At 51.3% G+C, this 24,406-nt stretch overlaps 5 protein-coding genes across 5 annotated transcripts; 1 reads left to right on the top strand and 4 right to left on the bottom strand.

The window, feature by feature from the left end:
• Positions 1-661: 661 nt before the first annotated feature.
• AKAW2_21265S (YagE family protein) lies at positions 662-2,315 on the bottom strand (the record flags this gene model as incomplete). The annotated part of the gene is made up of 2 exons (XM_041686070.1): positions 662-738; positions 797-2,315. The coding sequence occupies 2 exons, from the start codon at positions 2,313-2,315 to the stop codon at positions 662-664; spliced, it is 1,596 nt and encodes a 531-aa protein (XP_041540091.1).
• A 752-nt stretch (positions 2,316-3,067) lies between these two features.
• On the bottom strand, positions 3,068-4,302 carry AKAW2_21264S (uncharacterized protein; the record flags this gene model as incomplete). Its single annotated transcript, XM_041686069.1, has 2 exons — positions 3,068-3,569; positions 3,635-4,302. The coding sequence occupies 2 exons, from the start codon at positions 4,300-4,302 to the stop codon at positions 3,068-3,070; spliced, it is 1,170 nt and encodes a 389-aa protein (XP_041540090.1).
• A 345-nt stretch (positions 4,303-4,647) lies between these two features.
• Positions 4,648-5,464, bottom strand: AKAW2_21263S (CTD kinase subunit gamma; the record flags this gene model as incomplete). The annotated part of the gene is made up of 2 exons (XM_041686067.1): positions 4,648-5,226; positions 5,306-5,464. 2 exons carry the CDS (start codon positions 5,462-5,464, stop codon positions 4,648-4,650), a joined length of 738 nt encoding a protein of 245 aa, XP_041540089.1.
• Positions 5,465-6,066: 602 nt separating this feature from the next.
• Positions 6,067-9,003, bottom strand: AKAW2_21262S (chloride channel protein; the record flags this gene model as incomplete). Its single annotated transcript, XM_041686066.1, has 7 exons — positions 6,067-7,545; positions 7,598-7,689; positions 7,737-7,851; positions 7,901-8,053; positions 8,105-8,208; positions 8,262-8,800; positions 8,861-9,003. 7 exons carry the CDS (start codon positions 9,001-9,003, stop codon positions 6,067-6,069), a joined length of 2,625 nt encoding a protein of 874 aa, XP_041540088.1.
• A 304-nt stretch (positions 9,004-9,307) lies between these two features.
• Positions 9,308-24,119, top strand: AKAW2_21261A (AAA family ATPase midasin; the record flags this gene model as incomplete). Its single annotated transcript, XM_041686065.1, has 2 exons — positions 9,308-17,257; positions 17,313-24,119. The coding sequence occupies 2 exons, from the start codon at positions 9,308-9,310 to the stop codon at positions 24,117-24,119; spliced, it is 14,757 nt and encodes a 4,918-aa protein (XP_041540087.1).
• Positions 24,120-24,406: the final 287 nt, after the last annotated feature.

Below are 24,406 nucleotides of genomic sequence, written 5' to 3'. Positions count from 1 at the left end.
GGGGCCTTGTTTTTCTGGGCCCCTCTTCTATCCTCCCTCTTTAACTCTTCTTATGTGTTCTATAGTATACGATGGGCAAAAAAGCGTTATTATTTCTTTCTTGTGCGTGTATGTGTAAGAGGGGGAAGTATGGATACCTGCCTGCTTCATTATAGAATAGTCAGCCTTTTGCTCTGTGTAACCAGTAGATACTAGTATATCTGCATCGATCATCATGTCTCGCCATAAATACTTGAATATCACATGACACAAGGCCAGACAGATGATGGTTCTTGTACGGGAAAGCCCTTTCAGGACGAGATACCGACTCTGGAGCAATCAATGGGTGTAATATACAGCATAAGAGAAGCTATCGTGCTTTGCCGGGAAAGTTGATACTAGATACTAAATATAGATAGATAGATAGGTATTGTCCGTAGCGATGCAAGGAGGGCTTTGCTTTGATAATTCCCACTTTCACTCCCGTTCCCACTTAAATGACACATGTATGCCCGAACCCCTAAACTCCGCTGAAGCGAACGAATACTGAAAGAGAACACTCAGTGTGGTATGGTGTGATGTCATGGTGATGGGGCTGTAGATGTATAGCAAAGGGTGTTATTGGGTGATGTAAACAAGGCAAATAGTAGTAGCAATGGTTAGTAGAAAGGGTAGGTAGTGTTCACTCCACGCCAGCGTACAAGTCAACCACGATGTTGATGGCTGCGACTAGAATTTCTGCCGCAATGAGAACAATTACTGTGACGTGTGTTAGTTGATCAGAACAGGTTGATGCAGGGGGTGAGAAGGTGCTTACCGATCCATTCAAGATACTCACCGTGGCGGTGAGTTAGTTGATCTTTGAGGACGGCGAGAAGATCCGCTATCACGTCCAACCGCTCAGTGAGCAGGCTTACACGCTGATCCATTTCAAGGTAACTGCGGACGGCCTGGTAAACCGGTTCTAGTTGGGGCTCGGCCCACATGAGTTCTGGAGAGTCTAGAACCGAGCCTTGCAGGTGGATGTTGATCCGTAGGATGAACAATTCGCCGATTTGCATGTTGATCTGGCGTCGGGTGAGATTAACACTGCCTGTCTGGGCGATCTGAGCAGGTAGGGGTGCGGTGTTGGAGATGGTCTCAGATACGAGGTCTTCGAATAGGGAGGTCTTGACGGATTGGGCCAATGCGTGGGAGATGGCCAGTTTGATCATGTGGTTACGCGGGTCGCGTAGAGAGATGAAGTCGTTGTATATCCGGGCTTGATATTCGCGAGCATAGTAGAAATTGAAGTTCTCGACCTGGGTATCTTCGGGACTGAGGATGGAAGCGGCAAACTTGGAAACATCGGATAGGAATCGTGACTCGTGTGCAGGTGACATGCCCCATATTACGACGGTGCCGTAATCGAACAGGAACACTTCAGGGGTATGGATCGTCGTGTCGAAATCGGGATGTACATCTCCTTGGTGGTCCGACACGGCAGTAGTCGAAGCATGGTCCATATCGGTGGCGTGGGATTGAGAGTCCTGTAGGTCTATGAGATCTTCCCGCCGAGAGTTGGTATTATCCTGGACCTCAACCACACTGTCCGAGTAGCGGCGCTCATTAGACGGCCGTTGACTGGGGTGACCGTCTCCCATGTTTATTCCATTATTCGAAAGACCCCATGTGCCATTCTGCTTCTCCTCATAGCCGTAGTCATATGGCGAGTAGACACATTCGTCGTAGAGCTTTGGGTTGGCCCCGCGGGTCTTGGAGCGAGACTTGAGAAATTTGATTATCCCTTCTAGTCGATACGAATTGGCCGTGCAGTAGGCAGTAACTCGCGGCAAACGCTCTCTGTCGGCCTTTCCTAACTTTGCAGCGTGACTCCTCGCCGTGGGTTCTTTAATGCGGGCAATCTGCGAATAGACATCGGACGGAAAGTCATCACCACCGAGTTCCTCCTCAGCCTCAGTCACAGGATCGGGAAGCAATTTAAGTTTTTGCGCATTTTTCGTCGTTCTTTGCGGTCCGACTTTGGGGGCTGCAGCGATTGGGGTGTTTGTGGTGCTGAATGGAGCGCCATGGCTGTTCCGCCGGCGGAGCTTGCTATTCAGGGCGGAGAGGCCGGTCGGTCGGTAATGGCTCTCCTGAGAATGCGGTGCAGATGAAGAGCCGGATTGGAGAGGTCGGAAGGTGGGATCTGCGGAGGTAGAGTCATGGTAGGTGCTGACAGTTGCCAATGGGTTGAAGGTGACTGTCCGCGGCGGACGGTTTCCTCGCGGTGACGTATTGGAGGAAGTCGGGAGGTGATGCTGGGGGAGGAGCGGAGAGGATTCTGTAGTAACCATGGTGGGATAGGGGGGGTGGGGAGGATGAGACACTGCTCAGAGCATAATCTGCAAATGAATGGCGAATTGCAGGGAAGAAAGTCTTTGGTAATGGGGGACAGATAAAATTGAACAGGAGGGAGGAAGAGGGAGAGGGAGAGAGAGAGAAGTTGATGGAGAGAAAGAAAGTCGAACCGATCTAATGGAGCTCCAAGCTCTGCACGTGCGCCCGCCAGAGGCTGCCAATCTGCCCAATCCGGTGCCCCTCCTCTTTATGTTCTCTCTCTCTCTTTTTTTTAATTCTCTCCTTTCCCTACTGGTAAAATCGAGTTTTGTCTGTATTTATGAAACCCTCGTTAGAATATTCCCGACGGCCTGGTTTGGTGCTGCTTCGAGAAAAAGAAAGCAATGATCTGCAGCGTGTAGATCGTACACTTCCCCAACTTTCTACCCGGTTGTACGACTCCCGGTCAAATATGGCATACAACTACTGTAGTACCTTTTTTTTATATCAGGGATCCCTCTGTACCACAATTGTCGTCTGATATCCTATTGCGGTAAAAGGTTCAGAGGTACCTATTGGCAGTATCGCAAGTGCTCTGCTACAAAGCTCAGTAACAACCCCTCGAACTTATCTAACCCTAAGGAGTAAAGAGTTGCTATGTTATGCACATCGTAACACCACGCCCATTGTTGGATCCGCAAAATTGCTCTATTAATATTTTTTGATTGATTCTCGAGACGGGAAAGTGTAAAAGAGCGCCCAAGACCTGCTATTTGCGCACGAATCCCGAGGAACCGCCAGTCGTCCTTCTCAACCCATTCAAAGCGCCTGTGTTGCGGGATTTGTTCAGCCAATTCTGCTTGGCATTGCGCCCAGTTTTGGAGGCCTTGGGCGGCAGAACCGTCTTTGATGGGTTCTTGGATACACCATCATCCAACACCCGGATAGTAACATCTCCAACCCGCGCGTCCTTCGGCGGCTTCTCCTTCTTGTCCAGGAATCGTAGCTTGTTGGGCTTCTTCTGCATGATAGACCTCTCCTCCGCGGGAGGTGTCGGGGGCCGAACATCAGGGGCCGCATTGAGAATATCATCTGGAAGAAGAGCGGGGAGGGCCGACCGTCGCGCATCTTGCGTGGTAGTTCCTTGAAGAGTCTCTGTGCTTTCTGACAACAGGTCCTCGGCCTTAGCTTCCTTCTTCTTCGCCAACTTCGCCTGAGATTTGCGCAGCTCATCCAATTGTTTCCGTTTGTCCCTCTTCAATTGCTCCTCTCTGTAAAGAATATCAGAATATACCAAAACATGGTACCAAAAATAAGAAATGCGCCCATCACTCACATTTGCCTAGCCCGCTCCTGCTTCTTAGCTTCCATCCTCATCTTCGACAGCTGTGCAGAGTTATCGACCGTCTCTGGGGCCTCGTCATCATCACTGCTGTCATCATCTTCATCCTGTTGTGCCTCCGTAGTCTCCTCAATAGCCGCAACCTCCGGAATTTCCGGCTCCTCGCTATCAAAGCGGAAGTGCTTCTTCGGCGCCGGCGCTGCTGAAGGTTTCTTTTCCTCCTCTTGCTGCTGCTCAGGCTCCTCAGTCGACTCCGTCATCTTCTTCGACTTCTTGTTACTCGAAGGCTTGCTCTGTGATTCCTGTGTCGTCGCCTCTAGACTGCTTCTCTTCCGCCGCTTGTTCTTGCTCTGGGTCTCAGTGGGCTCAGCGCCCACGGGCTCGGACTTGCGCTTTCCATTCGATCCATTGACTTCAGGCTCTGTCGAGGATTGTTGTTTCTCAGCGGGGAATTTCCGCTGTCTTGTTGCCGTGACCATTTTCGATGTATTTTCAGATGGGGCGCCGGAGGAGGTAGTAGTAGTAGTAGTAGTAGTAGTAGTAGTTGTAGGGCGCAGATTTTTGGGAGAGGATTCGTCGGAGTCCTGTCGAGAAAATAACCCCTTTGCTGCTGTCACAAACTGAGAGAACATAGAGGATCTAGAAAGTCCCCCGTGTGACATGTAAAAACATGGAGAAATGTTATTGCGCTCAAAAGTCGTTCAAAAATTCAAGATCGAGATCCAGCAAATTTGGTCGGCGTCTGGGATTTTCCGAAGGCGGGCGGCTGTTAAGTGGGTCGGATATAGTTTAGCAGGATGATTAGCTTCATTTTCTATTTATCAGGTTAAAAGTGCTTTAGTCTAGTATGCTGTTAGAATAGTTGGCCTGTAATTGTAGTTCTCATTGAAACGCCCATGCATGCCAGATAACCCGTGGCAAAAGACATACCCACAGCGCCAAAACGCCATCCCATCGCAAGTACATGCTTTTAAAATCCCCGACCACATCATTAATCAACACCAGTATCACCTCGCACCAATCATCTGCCTCCGCTCCATCACCTCCTCATTCGCAGCCAAGAAATCATCCTCTCCAATATCACTCGCCTCATCCCAAAACTTCCCATGCTCATCCCCATCATCCCCACTAACCGTCCACATACTCTCCCGTAGTCGCTTATTCCGTTCTCGATCCTCTTCAATCCGCTGCTCAATCTGCCGTTTATCCACACGCATCCCACTGCCCTTGGACCCTCTCGGCGTTCCATGCTTGGACCTCGCGTCACCACCACCATCACCACCAGCACCCCCTTCTTCGGCTTCCAAATCCAGATGCGCAGGGTGAGTTTCCCGATCCTTCAAGCCCGCATCAATCTCCGCGATCGTCTCGGCGGAGAGGATCTCCTTGCTCTGTAGACCGTTCAGGACTCGACGGACGTGTTTGACGTTCGCGGCGCCGGAGCCGTCGGCGGGTGCGACGCAATCAACGATACGGAGGATGTCGCGTTGAATCATGCGAACGTAGGGCGCGTGGTCTTCTTTCGTGGCCATGTCGCAGAACTGTTCGATGAAGTACATGATGTTGGCGCGGTTGTTCATGTTGTTCTGGGGGAGAAAGAGTATATATGTAAGCTTAATTGCGTACATGATAGAAGAATTGGAAAGAAGATGTGGAAGGACGCACTCTTTCTAATTGCTCCAGGATGCACGAGTGTAGGTCCTCGTCCATGTCGCGGTATTTGAGCGCATAATGCGCCGCTTTTTGGGATGAGGTCACCGAGGCGTTAAGGTGCTGCAGCTGCGCCGTGAAGCGCATGCGCACCTCGAAGGGATCGACCATCATCTTGGTGGATGGGGCGTGGTCTGGATGTTTATATTAAGGAAGTGGAGGAAGGAAGAAGATTCGACAGTTTGTAAGGTGACTAGAAGTACTGATTGCATGCCGCGACGATTGATCGAGACTGGCCGATGGATAGAGGGCCTGAATGGGACATTCCGATTGGAGATTGGAAAGGCGGTGGAATGCGATAAGGCGGGCAGAAATTGTGGGGTTCATTTACTTGTCCAGTCATGTGCTCTGCTTTGAGCATACCATTGACATCACCGTTGTTGCTTCATGCCTATTAATCTTCTCTTATGTGCCTCCGTGACGACTTTATAGTTTGGGGTAAAGGACGGATGGGTTCTTTAAAAACTATTTACACAACTGAAGCAAAAGTCTAGATACATGCCCACAACAATACCGTCGTAAGCCACTATCTGAGGCATACGACCCAAGAAAAACAAGATCCCGTTAATGAACTCCGAGTTACCCAAATTCAATACATATTTCGAAACTTATAGCAAGATATCACGACATATCACGACATGCAAAATAGGTAATCCAAATCGAGATTGAGCGTGAGATGAAAAGTATATGTTTCGATGCATCGCTCAAGAGACACTTCACAGCGACTGCCGTCTTTCTATAGTGCTGGCAAGGCTGGTCCTATCATCGCTGTCAAGCAAGCCAACTTCCTCGGCCATAGTTCCCGGATTGAACGTCCTCTCGCGGAGACTTTCGTCCTTGTAGGCGTCCGGGCCGCTGACCACAGACCAAACGTCTTTTTTCGTCAGCAGTCCCTGAAGTACACCTTTATCGGCGAGCAGAACATAGCGGAGACCTAGCCTCTGGAACATGCGGAGCACTATCAAAAATGTGGTGTTGCTGTTGAGTGTAATGGGCGTTTGATCCATCCAAGGTCGAAGATCCAAGGTTTCAGCGGGATCTGCAAAGGGTTGGTGGCTGAAGAAGACCTGCGTCGCACCTGACAACTCATTGTCCGACGGCTTGGTAGAGTACTTGAGAGCGTATGTAAGCTCATTGCGCGAAATGTATCCCAGCAAGATGGGATTCGACGTATCGGTAACGACCGGATACCCACGGTAAGAGGTCGTTTGGAGAAGGCCACGAAGTGAATCGATCGTATGGCCAACAGCGGTGATGACTGTCATATCATCAACAGTGGTCATCACTTTATGAGCGGGAACGTCCGGTGGAGTCGTATCATCACGGTGATCGAGGAAAGGGTACTCGTTCAGCTGAATCCAGGACTCATAGATACCGCGCTTTCCAAATATATCACCGCACCATTTAGACAACATGACTGCAATCATGATGGGAATAACATAAGTCAAAGCACCAGTAAGCTCGAACATGATGACCACGATTGATACAGTCATCCTCGTGGCGCCTCCGAGTGCCGAAGCTGCACCGATGATTGCATATATTCCAGGGGTCACACACGGGACATCTGGTTCGCATTTGCCGAACAAAAAGAATCCCGGATAAGCCTCTTGCCACATCCGAAAGGTCATTCCTAAGCCACGTCCATACAGTGCTCCGATAGCAACAGACGGAAGGATGATACCCGCGGGTATGTCCAGACCAAAGGTTAATGAGGCAAGGAAGAATCCCAGGAGAGCAGCCATAAGCAAGAGGGCGATAGTACCCGCTGACGAGGCGCCCGTCTTGCAAAGGCCGAAAGGATCATCAGTTACAGTTCCAGTCCCACATTCTGCAAACAAAGAATGAACAAGTTCTGAATTCTGAGCCCTCATAAACAGGTTCGGGAAATTGATCAGGGCGCTCAAAAGAGCGACAACCGCAACCTCAATGATCGGGCGAGTCCAATTCCGAGATCGTCGCCAGGTCGCAATCTTCATGTTCAAGCGAATGAGGAATGCCCCGTAAAGGCCACCGACGATACCAAGAATGACAAAAGGTATCATCTCAAAGCGATGCCACTCGCGTGTATACTTGACCTGGTAAAGGACGATGTTGCCCGTGCGGAATGGGTTGAGCGCGTGCAGGGTGACGGATGCAACCATGGCACAGACAAAGCTCTGCCACATTGTTTTGTCCGGGAAATAGTACGACAGTTGCTGTTCACAGATACTTAGAATCCAGTTTTCCGTGATGATCTTGGAAATTTACCTCTAGACTGAACAGGACACCACCAATGGGCGCTCCAAAAGCGACGGAGACGCCCGCTGCAGCCGCTGCCGATAGCACTTCGCGTTTCCGCGCTGTTACAATTAGCCCAAGAAATCTAGTAAAGGATCATGAAAAATACCTTCGTTATGATTGAGGCTATGGAATGGCTTCATCATAACACTAGCGCAACAACATGCGACATGGATTAAAGGGCCCTCTTTACCGAGCCACATGCCGGATGCGACGGACAGGCACTTGGATATGTCAGCAAGGATGCAGTGATGGGCACAGGGTCGTACATACAAGGCCCAACGATTTGATTGCAAGGGTCCAAGGCCCCATGAAATGCCTTATTACAAAGCCACCAAGGACGGTCTTGATTTCAGGAATACCGCTATGTCTTGCGTAGATGGCGTAGGTCCGAACCAAAACGCATGCGCAAATGGCGAAGAACACCTGCTTCTTGATTAACACACTGCTAAATGGTGTTCGGAGAGGCTGAAGTACAGAGTAAAGGATGTAAAAAGTATACTCCAAAGCATATCCCCCGCCCCGCGAGGAAACACCCAGGGTTTTCCTCCATGGTGTCCAGTCTAAACAATCAGAGATATCTGGAGTGAACCCGTTAGCAAGGGGATAGAAACATCTGAAAATAGCGGCTCACCGTCATGCCCCCAGCAGCAGAAGCTCCGATTCAAGTAGAACCTGCCACCCCCGGGGCCGGCTTTACAATAGCCAGTTTTGAGATCTGCTAACCAATCACTAGCAACATCGATACCAGCCGCAATAATCCCAACCAATACGCCTGTAGCAATCAACACAATCCAGACGTTACTGGCGTCCAATAGCTTGCGTAGATATCCAACAACGCCTTGTCCGCTCGCATAGAGGAGCCTCTTCCTTTGTCTTTCTTTGGTGTATTCGAAAATCCAATCGATTGCCGTAAGGTTGTCATAACCAACTCGTCGTCCTGGGCCCTCTACATACCAGTCCAAGAAGCCCGAGTCTTTGTGCGCCAAGTTCCCATTGCCGTTGCCATTGATCGGCTCCCGTAAGGGCTGGGCGTCATCCGAGCGTTGTTCATTCCGAAACCACGAGCCAAGTCCAGTACTTGTCGCAGGCTCAGCAGAACTATTCGAGAAGAAGTTAGGAAATCGAAATTTCGAGCGCGAGTGTTGTCTCTGTTTGCGCTTGAACGAGAGGCTATGTACAGTTGTTAGCGCACGACTCCTCGAAACGGGTGCTAGGCTGGCCAGAACTCACGGTTCACGTAGCCCGCCGCTTAAAGGTACATCGGGATGCTGTGGATCAAGGCTGCTGCTGTCCTGTGCTGGTTCATCGTCGCTATAAGGCTGGATCAGCGATGACTGGGCTTCTGACTGTGACCCCGGTCGACTCATTGACATCGCGAATAATACGTATCATAGGGACGTGTCAAGCGGCATCTCAAACAACGATGGTCGGCGGGTGCCTATGAATAGCGATTGATCTCCGCGATTGATTGCGTTTCCGACCGGCAACTGGTGCCACAATTAGTTCAGTTGAACCTCCGCGGCCGGGCCAGGGCGGTGAAGGCCCGCGCTGTGGGGCGGTGCCGCTCATTGCGGCGGCAGAAAACGGTTCTCCAAAAGAAAAAAAAAGTGCAAGCAATTGGCGTGCCTCTTCTTTCCCCTCTCATCATCCAGAGTTCCTTTGGCGGCAGGGCTCAGCATGAATGCTAGACCCTCCTACGAGGGGACTCTTAATGAGTCCCAGCTATTTAAACAGCTCCCGAATGAGATTGCGGAACTCATTCGCACCGCATCCGGGACTCAGTACCTGAATGCGCTTGCGGTGGGCGCGTTGAGGCAAAGATGCACGGAAAGCTTCTTTTGCCTGTACGAACCGATCTTCGTGGACCTGGCAGCCCGTTGGCTTCTGTCGGAGTCCCAGGTCGATCAAACCGATGTTCTATCCGCATTTTCGCGCATACTTCCGCTCGCGCCATATCTGCGTTCCTTTGCAAGCCAATATGCCATGTCTCGGGCTGGACCTCTGTCGGCTTTGGCTACGTCCGATGAGCTAACGCTTTCTCAAATGAATGATGCCACCCTCCGAGCCCTATTGATAGCGATTTTTCGACTTCTTTCCTACGACACAGAGACCTTCTCGAAAGCCGTATCGCCATCACAACTCCAGACCCTGTTCCGACACGGAGATCCGTCCGTGAGTTATCTGGCGATTCGATGCTTTGCTATGTACATGAGGGCAGCCGATGCTGCGACGGAGGATATAATTAGGGCAAAGTTTGCAGACAACATTATTGAGGGGGAATGGGAAGGTATTACCATTGACTACCGCTGCCTCGGATTGTGGGAGGAACGCCGGTGGAATGTCCTGGAGAAGCAAGTCCAACTTGCAAGATCTTCCAGGTCTGCTTCGGAGAGCCTGTCACAAATCGAGGCCTTGAGAGACTACTTCACCACTCGAACCGCTGAGGTCTGTGGTGTGCTCATACCCCGCCAGCAGGGCACATCACCCCCGCCGTCCTCAATTGTGAGAACGCCTACAGCTGTGGGTAACTTGCGGAAGATCGCGGCAGCCTTAATCGCTCCTGAGCCTTTACTCCTGACCGGCTTGCCCAACTCCGGAAAGACCACATTGATTAACGATGTTGCAGCGACAATGGGTCAGTCTGAATCGATGGTTACACTACACTTGAACGAGCAGACTGATGCGAAGAGTCTTCTCGGAATGTACTCTACATCTCCTGCCACGGGATCGTTCGCGTGGCAGCCTGGTGTCCTCACAAAGGCTGCAAGAGAGGGCCGCTGGATCTTGATCGAGGATTTGGACCGTGCCCCTTCTGAAGTCATCGGACTTATCCTGCCAATTATAGAAAGAGGAGAGTTGACCATCGCTAGTAGAAGGGAAAGGATCAAGTGCGCTGAAGGTTTTAAGATCATTGCGACCATGAAATCGTCTTACAACATTGCCGGCGAAGAAATTGCCCCAAGCACCAACATCCTGGGCAGCAGGCTGTGGCAGAGAGTACAAATCGATTCTCTAAGTATCGACGAAGTTCGTGAGGTAATCACGCAGAAGTTCCCTCTGCTGGAGTCCCGGGTTCGGACAATCATGGATGTCTACCAAAGGCTCTATGCTTCCTTCCATGGCAGTCTCGCAATCAAAAGCTCCCAAGGACGTACACCAGGTCTTCGTGATCTTGTTAAGCTTTGCAGCCGGATGCACAGGCGGCTGCAACGCCTTGGTGCTAAGACTGGCTACGAAGCGACGCCGGAGGGTGCCGAGGACGAGATCTTCCTGGATTTTGTCGATGTCTTCTTGAAATATATCCCCGAGAAGAATACAGCAGACACCCTTGCTTTGGTTGTTTCCGAGGCTCTACAGATCTCACCTCAACGGGCACGTTTTTGTCTGCACGAACGCACGCCGACGTATTCAGACCAGGGAAACAGCATAACCCTTGGAAGGGAAGTTTGTCGCAAGATCAAGGTTCCGGGAGGTTCGGCATCAAAGGCTGCTGCTGCTTCGTCTCGTTTTGCCTCCACAAGGGCTGCTTTAGGTCTAATGGAACAGGTCGCGGCTGCTATCCAGATGGCAGAACCTGTCCTACTTGTTGGAGAAACTGGTATTGGTAAAACGACTGTAATTCAGCAGCTGGCTACCTTGATGCGTCAGAAGCTGACAGTTGTGAACTTGTCACAACAGAGTGAAAGCTCTGATCTCCTGGGAGGTTTCAAGCCTGTGAATATCCGGACTATGGCTGTGCCCATGCATGACGAGTTCGTGTCCTTGTTTGAACTGACGTTTTCTGCCAAAAAGAACCAAAAGTTCCTCCAGTCGGTCGGGAAAAGTGTTGCTTCAGGAAACTGGGTACGCCTAGTCAACTTGTGGCATGAAGCCGTTCGCTTGGCTGACGGCGTCTTCAAATCGAGCGGCGGTACCCCGGGTGCCGAGGAGCAACCGACGAAGAAGAGAAAATTGGATTCACCAAAGTATCAGTTCTTGCGGCAGAGATGGGAAAGATTTTCGGCACAGTTGAATGATTTCGAGTCTCAAGTGTCACAGGGAGATGCCAAGTTCGCGTTTGCTTTTGTGCAAGGTAAAATTGTTCGGGCCCTGCGGAACGGGGAGTGGGTTCTTCTTGATGAAGTTAACCTGGCGTCGCCTGACACGCTCGAGAATATTGCTAGTCTTCTGCACCATGGGAGTGAAGGATCTCCATCCGTACTACTTTCTGAGGCTGGTGATGTGGAACGAGTCTTTGGACATCCTGAATTCCGCATCTTTGGCGCGATGAACCCTGCAACAGACGCAGGGAAGAAGGACCTGCCTCCTGGTCTCCGGTCTCGGTTCACTGAATTCTATGTCCAGTCGCCGGACAGTGATTTGGATGATCTCCTGGCTTTGATTCACAAATACCTTGGTGACTTGGCTATGACGGATTCCAGAGCCGTCCCCGATCTAGCTCAACTTTACATGGAGACTAAGAAGCTCAGCACCGAAAACAAACTCACTGATGGTGCTGGACAGCGCCCCCATTTCAGTATTAGAACACTCGTCCGGGCTCTAATTTATGTTGCTGATCATGCTCACGTCTATGGGCTGCGTCGAGCAATATATGAAGGCTTTTCTATGAGCTTCCTGACTGTGCTCAGCCAAGATTCGGAGAGGTTGCTAGCACCACTTCTCGAGAGACATTTATTCAGTAATGTCAAGAACGCCAGAGGTCTTCTGAATCAGACGCCACGACCACCAACTGACGGCAATGACTATGTTCAATTCAAGCATTATTGGATGCGCCGTGGTCACCTAACCCCCGAAGAGCAGCCTCACTATATCATTACGCCTTTCATCGAAAAGAATTTGAAGAACTTGGTGAGAGCTAGCTCCACCCGGCGATTCCCTGTTTTGCTCCAAGGCCCGACCTCTGCAGGAAAGACGAGTATGATCGAATATCTTGCCAAGGTATCAGGAAACAAGTTTGTTCGTATCAATAACCATGAGCATACCGATCTTCAAGAATATCTGGGAACATATGTCTCCAGTGATGACGGGACACTTCGTTATCAAGAAGGTGTCCTTGTCGAGGCGCTCAGAAACGGATACTGGATTGTTTTGGATGAACTGAACCTGGCCCCTTCTGACGTACTGGAAGCAATGAACCGGCTTCTCGATGATAACCGCGAACTTTTCATCCCCGAGACGCAGGAAGTAGTGCACCCTCATCCCAACTTCATGCTCTTTGCGACCCAAAACCCTGCTGGCCTCTACGGTGGTCGCAAGGTTTTGTCGCGTGCCTTCCGAAACCGATTCCTGGAGTTGCACTTCGATGACATACCGGAGAGCGAGTTGGAATACATCCTGAAAGAGCGGTCTCAAATTGCCCCCTCTTTTTGCACTAGAATCGTCTCTGTGTACCGGAAACTGTCCTTGTTACGCCAGGCAAACAGGCTATTTGAACAAAAGAATAGTTTTGCTACCCTGCGTGATCTTTTCCGATGGGCGCTGCGCCGAGCAGATGATCGGGAGCAATTGGCGATTAATGGTTTTATGCTCCTCGCGGAGCGGGTCCGAAATCCGCAAGAAAGAGCTGCTGTGAAGGGCGTAATTGAAGAAGTGATGAGGGTCAAGATCGACGAGGACGTTATTTACAGTTCCTCTGAGATGGAAAAGCGTGCCCCCCATCTTGCTCAGTTGGCCCCTGGCGTTGTGTGGACGAAGGCAATGAGGAGGCTTTTCGTACTCGTTGCCACTGCGATTGAGAACAATGAGCCCACTCTGCTTGTTGGTGAAACTGGATGCGGAAAGACCCAGCTTTGCCAGGCAGTTGCAGAGATTTACAAGAAAGAACTATTGATTGTCAATGCCCACGTTAATCTTGAGACGGGAGACTTAATAGGAGCTCAACGACCCGTAAGAAACAGGGCAGCAATTGAGAGCCAATTGCTCAGTGATTTGCAAAGCCTGTTCCCGGAGAACGCACATTCAGGATCTCTCGAGGAACTGAAGCAAGCCTTCGGTGCTTTGAACGCTGACCAACTGCAATCTTCTGATGCCGAATTGGTCTCGCGCATTGAGAGAAACATCGCTCGTTCGAATGCTCTGTTCGAGTGGTCCGATGGAAGTTTAATAACTGCAATGAAGACTGGCCAATTCTTCCTGCTAGATGAAATCTCTCTAGCAGACGATTCTGTCTTGGAAAGATTGAACAGTGTTCTCGAGCCTCATCGTTCGATATTGCTTGCAGAAAAGGGCCCGATAGATTCTATGGTTGTTGCCGACGAAGGATTCCAGTTTCTATCTACGATGAATCCTGGTGGTGACTATGGAAAGCGCGAACTCTCGGCAGCTCTTCGGAATCGAATGACCGAGATCTGGGCGCCCCAACTGTCTGAAGACGAGGACATTCTACCGATTCTACAGAAGAAGCTGGACTTGGGAACAGAGCAATTACCCAAGGGGATGCTACAGTTCGCAAAATGGTTCAAGGGAGTGTTCCAAAACTCCTCCACTTCATCCCTCTCACTGCGTGACCTTCTTGCTTGGGTTGACTTTGTCAATAAGTGCCAAAGCTCGGACACACTCTTTTCCATCGTCCAAGGTGCAGCTATGGTTTTCATAGACACTTTGGGTGCGAATCCTGCAGCTATGCTTGCAACAGCGTTGCACAATCTCGATGGCAACCGTCAATTATGTCTTGACAAACTACGTGAGATCTTTGATGTCGATGCATCGGCGATCTATCGACAGAGATCAAGCGTCGATATTGAAGGCTCATCTCTGCGTGTTGGGCCATTCTGCCTGCCAATGAACAGCGACTCAATGCCTGATCCCGAATTTATCATGGACGCACCCACTACGATCGCTAATTCTGTGCGCATCGCTAGAGGCTTACAGCTGCCTAAGCCTATCCTGCTTGAGGGTAGTCCAGGTGTTGGAAAAACAACGCTCGTCACAGCGCTTGCGAGAGCCCTTGGAAAACCGCTTACACGTATCAACCTTTCAGAGCAGACGGATCTTACTGATCTTTTCGGCTCAGACGTCCCTGTCGAAGGTGGTGACGTCGGACAATTTGCCTGGCGAGACGCGCCATTTCTACAGGCAATGCAGCGCGGTGACTGGGTCCTGTTGGATGAGATGAACTTGGCTTCGCAGTCGGTCCTTGAGGGTCTTAATGCTTGCTTGGATCACCGTCAAATGGTATATGTTGCCGAGCTTGACCAAACTTTTAAGAGACACCCCAACTTTGTTCTCTTCGCCGCGCAAAACCCTCATCATCAAGGTGGCGGTAGAAAGGGTCTTCCTGCTTCTTTTGTCAACCGATTTACCGTGGTCTATGCCGACAGCTTCACAGATACTGATTTGAAGAGGATTTGCGCCAAGCTTTTCCCGGGCAGTCCTGCTCATCAAACCGAAGGACTAGTTGAGTTCGTGTCTCTCCTCAACAAAGCTATTCAGGAGCGATGGTTAGGCGCTATCGGCGGCCCTTGGGAGGTCAACCTGCGAGACATTCAAAGATGGCTCCAGTTGGCAGACCGTGGCAGCTTGCAGATACCTACCCAGAGTTTCCTGGAAGTTATCATCTCTCAGCGGTTTAGGAGCGAGGAAGATCGGCAGTTGGTCTCCAAGTTGTACAAGACGATTTTCAGTGACGCTTCGACGCATGCCAAGAGCTACTACCACAACCTGACAACGGAGTACATGCAAGTCGGACTCGGGATCATGCAGCGAGACTTGCTGTTGCAGGAGACAGCCAGCCCCCAAATGAGGATACTTCCAGGAGACCTCCCCGTCCTAGAGTCACTCATGTTGTGCATAGAACAGTCTTGGCCTAGTATTTTGGTGGGCTCATCTGGCTGTGGCAAGACGACCCTCATTAGGAAGCTTGCTGCCCTGAATGGTGCTAGTCTAGTCGAGCTAGCATTGAGCGCGGATACTGATACGATGGACTTGGTTGGTGGATTTGAGCAGATCGACTACAGGAGAGAAATCTCATCCCTTGTGCAACAAATCGCGGTCTTCCTCCGACGCCATGTTATCTCTGCCTATGCAGGCAATGATCTGGCGGCAGCAGCTCCCGCTTTCCTGGCACTTTACGAGCAACTACAAAGTCCAGATGTCCAGTTAGATGCTGTATGCTCGTCACTGCAGACTCTCTGCCAATCATGGCCCCATGATGCACTGGAGAAGCTTTTCAACCATGCTCAGCATTTGCTGACAGTCACTAAGCAGTCTGATAGCATGAAGGTGGGATTTGAGTGGACTGAGGGAGTATTAACACAAGCCGTTCAACATGGGCAATGGGTTGTTCTCGACAATGCCAATCTCTGCAACCCATCGGTTCTGGATAGGCTGAACTCACTTACGGAGCCAAACGGAGCCCTCATCCTGAATGAGCAACGCACTGAGGATGGAAATGCCCGCATAATCAGGCCTCACCCTAATTTCAGACTGTTCCTGACGATGGACCCTCGCCATGGTGAGCTGTCTCGAGCCATGCGGAACCGATGTGTTGAGATATGCTTCTTGTCTCAGGATAACAACGATATTATCGCCACGTCGATGCCTGCATACACCCACCAATCTTCTCTGTATCGCCTTCGGTCGGTCTGGGAAATGGATTTGTCCTTGCCTAGCGAGGACAATACCACCGACAACCTCCATGAAGTGTGCCTCGACCATCTTTCATTCTCAGACCTGTCATATCTTCAGCGGGCACTCAAGCTCACGCCGCAATACGGCTCAGACATCGCGAGAGAGCCCTTCTCTTTGGCCTTAGATCGATATGTTTCTGCCATACATGATAACTCGTCAAGCAAACCTTTCGAGAGCACCAAGAAGGAAGTCATGCTTGGCCGTGCTTCTTTTGCTATTCAAGGAAGGCTGCAGCCTCTTCACCCTCTGGTTAATGAACCGTTGGCTTCCATCCTGCACCAAGATGTGCCTTTGGTGTGGCTCATGATTCTAGCCTACCTGCAAGAATACAAGCTTGACCTACATCGCCTTAGACAAGACTTGCTGCAAGCCGACGAATCAGGAAAACAGCTCAAGCCAAGTCAAATGAGTCGCCTCCAGCGGTCATTAGCTTCTGGAAGGATACCCTCTTTGATGAAAGATACAACGCAGCCGGTTGGCCCGTTCCTATCTGACTGCGGCCAAGCCATGTACGATTTCATACAGAACCTTGACCATGACGTTCTTCAGGCCCCCGAAATGGTGCGAGCTCTCCGAGCTATCCTCGACTTCATCAAAGATGTACTTGCAATGACAGCTTCCCATGACCTGGACCAGGGTGAATTTCAAATCTATCTACAGATTGGCAAGGAATTGTGCGCTTCGCTGGTAGACACGTGGGCACCATTGAAGCAGCTTGCATTCGCGTTCTCCCAAGCCCTTGATCGGTTCCAAGAGAATTGGGCGTTGACCACAGGCCTAAGCATGCAACGGCTTTGGGAATCATGGAGACCAGTAACCCCTTCGACGCAAAGCCAACTGACGTCGCTGCTCGAATTGGAGAGCGTTGCCTCTGAATTTACCCAGGTTGCTACGAAAACTCACCTGGACTTAGCTCAATTGAGCCAGGTGCGCAACTCTCTCATTGCCGGCCAGGAAGCTATTCTGCGGAACGGTTCTGATGAAGGATATCCCACACAAGTATGTTCTTCCACATTTTGCTGTTTCATTTGCACTTGAAACTAATCAATTCCAGGTCCTCCGGCAAACGGTCGCCGAATTGGCAGCTTGCGTTCAAGACGCCGATCCAACACTGCGCCCCTATTTCTCGACTAGCTTTGAGACTTTGTGCCAATACAACGATATCGCTTCGCTATGCAAGGGTCAAGTTGGTGATGACCAGGTTGTGCGAGCTATCTTGCCTTTACTTGCCAGCCGTGCTGCACGGCCCTTGGATGGGTCGAGTTTCCAGAGTCCCATACCTAACCTCCTTCACAAGATCTCCTTGTTCTCAGGATCCGAAAATCCCTCTGTGTTCGGATCGGCCATTAGCGGCACAATCTCACTATCGCTGCTGGAGAGATTGGCTTTCGTTGGTTCTACGAGCTTGGGCCAGATGAATGCATTGGAGGTAGAGAAGAAGACTCTTTCTCAGGCGTTGACTCTGACAACCCGAGAGATCGGTTTGGACCAGTTCAAGGTTCTACGGCAGGTCCTGGCAAGGCTCACAATGGAGCTTGTCTTCGTGCACAGAGACTTTCTTGAGCCTCAGTCTTTGGAGGCGTTGACTAGCATTCTTCGCGCAGTCGAAGAGACTGGTCGATATGCTGGCCCGGCAGTGCAAGAAATTCGGGCGGCAGCGAACCTGCCTAAAGAACACTATTTCAGGCGATTCGTAAAAGAGGACCTTCCCAGGCTGGTTGCCTCGCTAGCAGCCGATGCACAAGCTGGCGAAGCTCCGGTAGAAAGCGCTGGAGCCGCAATCGTTCAACTGGCTGTCATCTTCCTGCGCCTCTTTGTCCCAGATAAGCCTTTTGATCCTTCTTTGGGCTTGGTTGTGCAGAGGAAGCGACACGCGCAACGCTCGTCGGAGCTTACGGCAAAGGCTGAAGCTATCACTTCCTTCGAGGTTGGCTTCTCTGGCCAGACGTCGAACTTACGGGTTGAACTTTTGCAAAAGGAACTGCACGATCTTGGTTCGGCACCGCCTCCATCTTCTGTCAGCAGACCTCCGATCTCCGAGATAAATCTGCTCCATGGGGAGTTTTCAAGCCTGGTAAAATCGGTGCTTGAAAGGCACCCCGAGCAAATTGTTTCGGCCAGTGAAAACCAGGGCGAAAAGCAGAGGATGCTTGGTTTGCTGCGTGATAATGTTCGCCAGCTCAGCCACCGCCTCAGTACAAACTACCGCTCCTACGATGACATTACGACACCTGTTGTCCGGTTCCTTCAGATTCTGGACATGGGTCTCTACCTTTCTTCGACTCCATCTGGCGAATCAAGTGACCTTCAGATACTGAATGCTGTTAAGGAGACTACGCCATTCCTCGGAGGAATTATCCATCCTAATTCAGAGCTTAGGTCGGCAGCCAGCTCGACCGTCAACACGGATCTGTGGTTCCATGAACTGTCCTCGTTGAGACTGGCTGAGAATGCGGACCCGGGAGTTATTCGGACCCAGGCTGGGCGTGATACTCTACGCCGCCTTTTCGAGCAGTTCCACGCTCTATGGAAAACCAAGCTGCGCGAAGATCAAGAAGATGAGGCAAGGAAGTCTGAGTTCTACCACTACAAGGGCTCTTGGGAAGATAGCGAGGAGGTCGATGAGAACGAACTACGTCAGCTGTTCCCCACCTATGATCAAGATGCAGAGGAGGAAGAAGGCCAAGGGCCGGCTCGCTACGATCCGAAGGCTATCTCGATCAGGCTTGCATCATTGCATGCCAAACTGTTCCAGTCCGAAGATCGTGAGGAAGCTTTGTCAACCTACGTCAAGCAAGCTTCCCTGTTACTGGGATCTAAGTGGTCAGAGGACGCTCTCAGCGTACCGAATGTGGATCCTAAGGATCAGCTCTCAGGTGTCCTCTTGCTTCTGGAAGACTCTATCAACACAGGTCAGAATCAGCCGGCAGCCAAATATAACTTCTATGTGGATGCGAACATAGCCGAAGCAAAGAAGCTGGTGACCTTGACTTTGTCAACGAAGGCTCGGTTCACTCAGATTCAGAAGGCCTGGCCGGACCATGCTGTGTTGGAGGACGTCATCCAGTGTTGTAGAGAGATTCTCCAATTCAAGCACATTGAGCCTGTCGCCAAGTTCATTACCAAGGTTGAAAAGCTTCATGCCCTTGTTCATGAATGGCAGCTCGTAGCGAGCAGAGAATATTCGGCTGCGTCTGTGTATGAGGAGATTACCGCATTGATCATCGGCTGGCGACGACTTGAGCTATCCACGTGGGCGAAGCTTCTGGACATCGAGAATGAAAAATGCACCCAGGATGTAGGCTCATGGTGGTTCATCGCCTATGAGGCTATCATTCGGGCCCCCATGCAAATTGCAGAGTCCGGCCAGATGGAGATGAGCGAACATGTGCAAGAGATTACTGCTACGTTGGAGCAGTTCTTTAACTCGACGACCCTGGGACAGTACAGTGAGCGCCTTCAACTTGTCAAGAATTTCCAGTCTCTGCTCTTGCTCTATGTCCAGGATATGCCGGCTTTGAAACAGCTTATCTCTGCTTTGGACAACTTCATTGTGCGCTACAAGCAATTCGAACCTATTGTGCACAAGCAGCTGGTGGAGAAGCGGGCAGCCCTCGAGAAGGATATCAAGGAGCAGATTCAGTTGGCTAGCTGGAAAGATACCAATATTGTCGCACTCAAAGAAAGCGCACGCCGCTCACACACCAAGTTGTTCAAGCTGGTCCGCAAATACCGTGAAGCCTTGGGGCAATCGGCGCAACCCATCGTGGAACAGGACATGCCGGATAATAACGATGACAGCGGAGTCACTCAAAATGATGTTGTCATAGCCTCACGCGTGTTCCCTGAAGCACTCGCAATGTGCCAAAAGGAAGGAGTTTGGACCGATAGACCCCCGCGATTCAAGAACCCGGATGCGACTGCTAGCAGCATGATGCAACTTTATACCTCGATTCCCGCCGAGTTTGACGTCGCAGAAGATCTCGACGGCTTTGTCAAGTATGTCATCGAGAGTATCCAGGAGTTCAAGTCGCGGACGCCGAAGACTCTCACTGAGGAGAATACAGAGGATGTCCAGCATCTCAAGGTCCAGAAGCGCCGTTTCTATGCGGATACTTTGCGGCGACTCATGGATATGGGAGTGAAGCGTAGCGCGAGTACCAGTTTGATCGAAACCCAAGCATCTATTGCACAGATCCTTGCCTCCAGTCCAGCCTTGGAAGCTGACTCTGTGCTATCGCAGCTGGCTAAGAGTTCCGACTTGTACTACCATAGGTTCTTGGACTTGCTTCCTCGCGTTCGTGTGGCGGCACACAACTATGCGGAAGATCTCAGCAATGTTGAAGTTTCCAGGAGTTCGGGGTCTATCGAACACTTGTTGTTCCTCGCCCGGAAGCAGAGAGCGTCGATCTCACCAGCGCTTACCGATCTGACAGCGTTACAGTCGACACTTCTGAAGGTTTCGAATCTCTGGAATTCTGGCTGCTCTTCTATTTCCAAGGATCACCCACAGTTCCCGATTGAGAGAGTCGAGGTAACGAGGGCAGTGGCATGGCTGACGCCTGTACTTGGACTTGCCGCCACTGTTATTGGTCTGCACGCCAAGTTCTCTGGCATCGGTTCGAGAAGTATCTTAGATGGCCTGCAGACTTGGAAGGGCACATTCGATCGGTTGAAGACTTCTCTGGGTAATCTTCCTCAGCTGCCACACGGTGTCTCCTCGCAGTTGTACAGGGACACTGTCCAGGAGGCTTCTGTATCCCTTGAGCAATTGAGCAGCAACCTCACAAAATGGGCTGAAGAACGTCCTGACCTGACCTTTGTGCTTGGCCAAATAGTCCCTTGGGTGAAGGTCAACGTGATGTCTCCAGACTGTGAACTTGATGAGACCACCGTATCCCTTGAGAAATTCGATGCGGGTCTCGTTGCAGCTGTTGACAGAATTCTTGTTAGCCTCCAGAAATTGAAGGAGATTCCTTCCTCGCTTGCCAATCCTGGTTCTCTGGCGCGGAGTGACGAGTTCTTCGTCAAATCCTTGAAGGCCCTTCATATATCTGGCATCAAATCCTCGCTTGAATCTGTTCTTGATCAATTGCAGCACATCCAGGCTGGCTCAGGTTCTGGCATTCCATTTGCGGTCGCACTTGTGACGAGCTTGCTGCCTATCATGCACAAGTACTTCCATATCAGCAAAGATGTTGTGGATCGCTACTTGGTTGTACACCGGGAGACTTGTAAAATGTCCTACATTCTCACCAAGTGCTTCGCTCAAATCGCTTCCGAAGGCTTCTGCAGTCCCGCAGAAGCATCTACGGAAGAGAGCAAATCTGGCAAGCTTGAGAGCGGCACTGGCCTGGGAGAGGGAGAGGGTGCTGAAGACATCAGCAAAGATGTTGGAGATGACGAGGACCTGTCGGAGCTTGCTCAGGAGCAAAAGGGCGAGTCTACCGAGGACCTTGAAAACTCAGAAGACGCAGTGAACATGGACAATGATGAAATGCAGGGCGAAGAAGGCGAGCGGAAAGAAGGCGACGAGGAAGACAATGAAAGCGGCGACGAAGAGGAAGATGGCGACATTGACGAGGAAGTCGGCAGTGTTGATGATCTTGATGCTACGGCAGTTGATGAAAAGATGTGGGACGGTGAGCACGACGACAAGCAGAAGGAGACTGAGACCAATGAAGGCAAGGGTCAGGCCGAGTCTGACGAACAGACGGCGGCGGAGGAAAAGAAACAGGAGAAGGAGAAGGAGAAGGCCCAGGAAGGCGAGCAGGGTGAGGTGGACGAGAATGAGGAGGAAGAGGAAGATGAGGAGGGTGAAGATAAGCCTGATGATGAAGGCGAGGCCGTGGGACGTGAGGATATGGATGTGACCGATCCTCAGGCAAAGGAAGAAGAGGCCCTGGACCTTCCGGACGAGATGCAACTTGACGGCGAAGAGAAGGGCGAAGAAGAGAATGAGAGTGATGATGGCCTTGACGGCATGGATGACGATCTCCCCCCTCTTGAGGAGAACAATGAGCAGCAAATGGACGGAAAAGATGTTGGCGAGGATGAGGCCATGGAGGAAGGAGAAGGCGCCGAGGAACAGGAGCCCGAGCAGACGGAGGAGGGCATGCCGGACGAGGAGGCCGCCGAGACCAATGAAGGCGAGGGCAATGACGAGGCGGACGAAGCCGGCGAGGAGGCTGAAGAGGAGAAAGATGATTTCCTGGCTCAGCGCGACGAGAACGAGATGGCCGGAGAGGAAGTGGCTCCCAGTGAAGCAGTCAATGGTGGCCTTGGGGCTGATCAAGATCAGAACCAAGAGAAGGGCGCGTCTGGTAACGCACAGCAGGAGAACGGCTCAACTGATCCTTCCGACCAGAAGGAGCAGCAGACCGGTGCAGCCCAAGAGGGTGATGAGAACCAACGGCACCAAGAAGAGGGTGGTGCGAATGATGCAAACCCAGACGACCCTCAACTGCAGGCTTTCAAGAAGCTGGGTGACGTTCTCGAACAATGGCACCGCCGCCAGAAGGAGATCATGGAGTCCTCCAAACAAGAAGAGGGCGAGACTGAGGATCCCATGCCCCAGGACGCAGACATGGCCGACGCTGACTTTGAACATCTCCGCGATCAAGACGACGTGGCAGACACCCAAGCTCTGGGTCAAGCCAGTGAAGAACAGGCGAAAGCTCTGGACCAGAACAAGGGAGTCGAGTCGGACGTTAAACCCGAAGGCAACGACGTGCTGCCGGATGTCACAGACGACGACCAACAGCAGCTCCCAGACAACAAGCTCGAGGACGAGATGCAACTGGATCAGGGACTTCCCTCAGAGTCACAAATGGCCGGTGCCATGATTCCTGGCAACACCCACACCCAGGAACGGACCACCGACACCACCGGTCAACAAGAACTAAACGAGGAGCTCGATGAAGTCGACGCCCATCTCGCCGCCATCCACCTCTCTTCCAATCTCCCGCCCCTGACCCCCCGCGACGAGGCCCAACGTCTCTGGTCCTACTACGAGTCAGCCACCACCGACCTCTCCCTCTCGCTGACCGAACAACTCCGCCTCATCCTCGCCCCTACCCTAGCCACCAAACTACGCGGCGACTTCCGCACCGGAAAGCGTCTCAACATCAAGCGCATCATCCCCTACATCGCCTCCCAATACAAGCGCGACAAGATCTGGATGCGCCGCTCCATCCCCTCGAAGCGTAACTACCAGATCATGCTCGCCGTCGACGACAGCAAGTCCATGCTCGAAAGCGGCAGCGGCCAACTCGCCTTCGAAACCCTCGCCCTAGTAGCCAAGAGTCTCAGCATGCTCGAAGCCGGCGATCTCTGCGTCCTCGGCTTCGGCAACGAAGACCACGTCCGCGTCGCCCACGAGTTCGGCAAGCCCTTCTCCTCCGAGGCCGGCACCCAAGTCTTCCAGCACTTCAGCTACCAGCAAACCGGCACGAACGTGCGCAAGCTCATCGCCGACTCCATCGCCCTCTTCCGCGAGGCCCGCTGGAAGCAGTCCCCCGGTAGTGGAAACGCGGACCTGTGGCAGCTGGAGCTGATCATCTCCGATGGTATCTGTGAGGACCACGAGACGATTCAGCGGCTGGTGCGCCAGGCACAGGAGGAGCGCATCATGATCGTGTTTATCATTGTGGATGCTGTTAAGGGTAGCTCGATCTTGGATCTGAGTCAGGCCAGCTTTGAAGATGATGGTAGTGGGGAGATGAAGTTGAGGATGAAGAGATATCTAGAGGGTTTCCCCTTCCCTTATTACCTTGTTGTTAGGGATGTCAGGGAGTTACCGGCTGTTTTGGCCACGGCGTTGAAGCAATGGTTTGCTGAGGTGGTAGATGTGTTGTCTTGATTTATTGATTCACTATTTGTTTGATTAGATAAAAAGTTAGCATGTTTTGTTTCATTATGGTTTAGATGTATATACGGCCTTTAGTGTATTTGAGATATTTCATTTATAGCATCTATTTCTTTTAACTTCCCGGTTGTGATTGGTAGTTCCACCATCTCATAGGATTATCTGACTATATCAACTACTACTATTCAAGTACCCAAAGCAGGACTACCATCAACAAAGTCCACATTTATCACTCGGATAGTACTCATAAACTCCACCCATGCAATCCCATCCCACCACAG

This window comes from Aspergillus luchuensis, chromosome 2 (genome assembly GCF_016861625.1).
Source record: "Aspergillus luchuensis IFO 4308 DNA, chromosome 2, nearly complete sequence".
Classification (NCBI taxonomy): Eukaryota; Fungi; Ascomycota; class Eurotiomycetes; order Eurotiales; family Aspergillaceae; genus Aspergillus; species Aspergillus luchuensis.
This window is presented reverse-complemented; position numbering and strand designations above follow the sequence as displayed.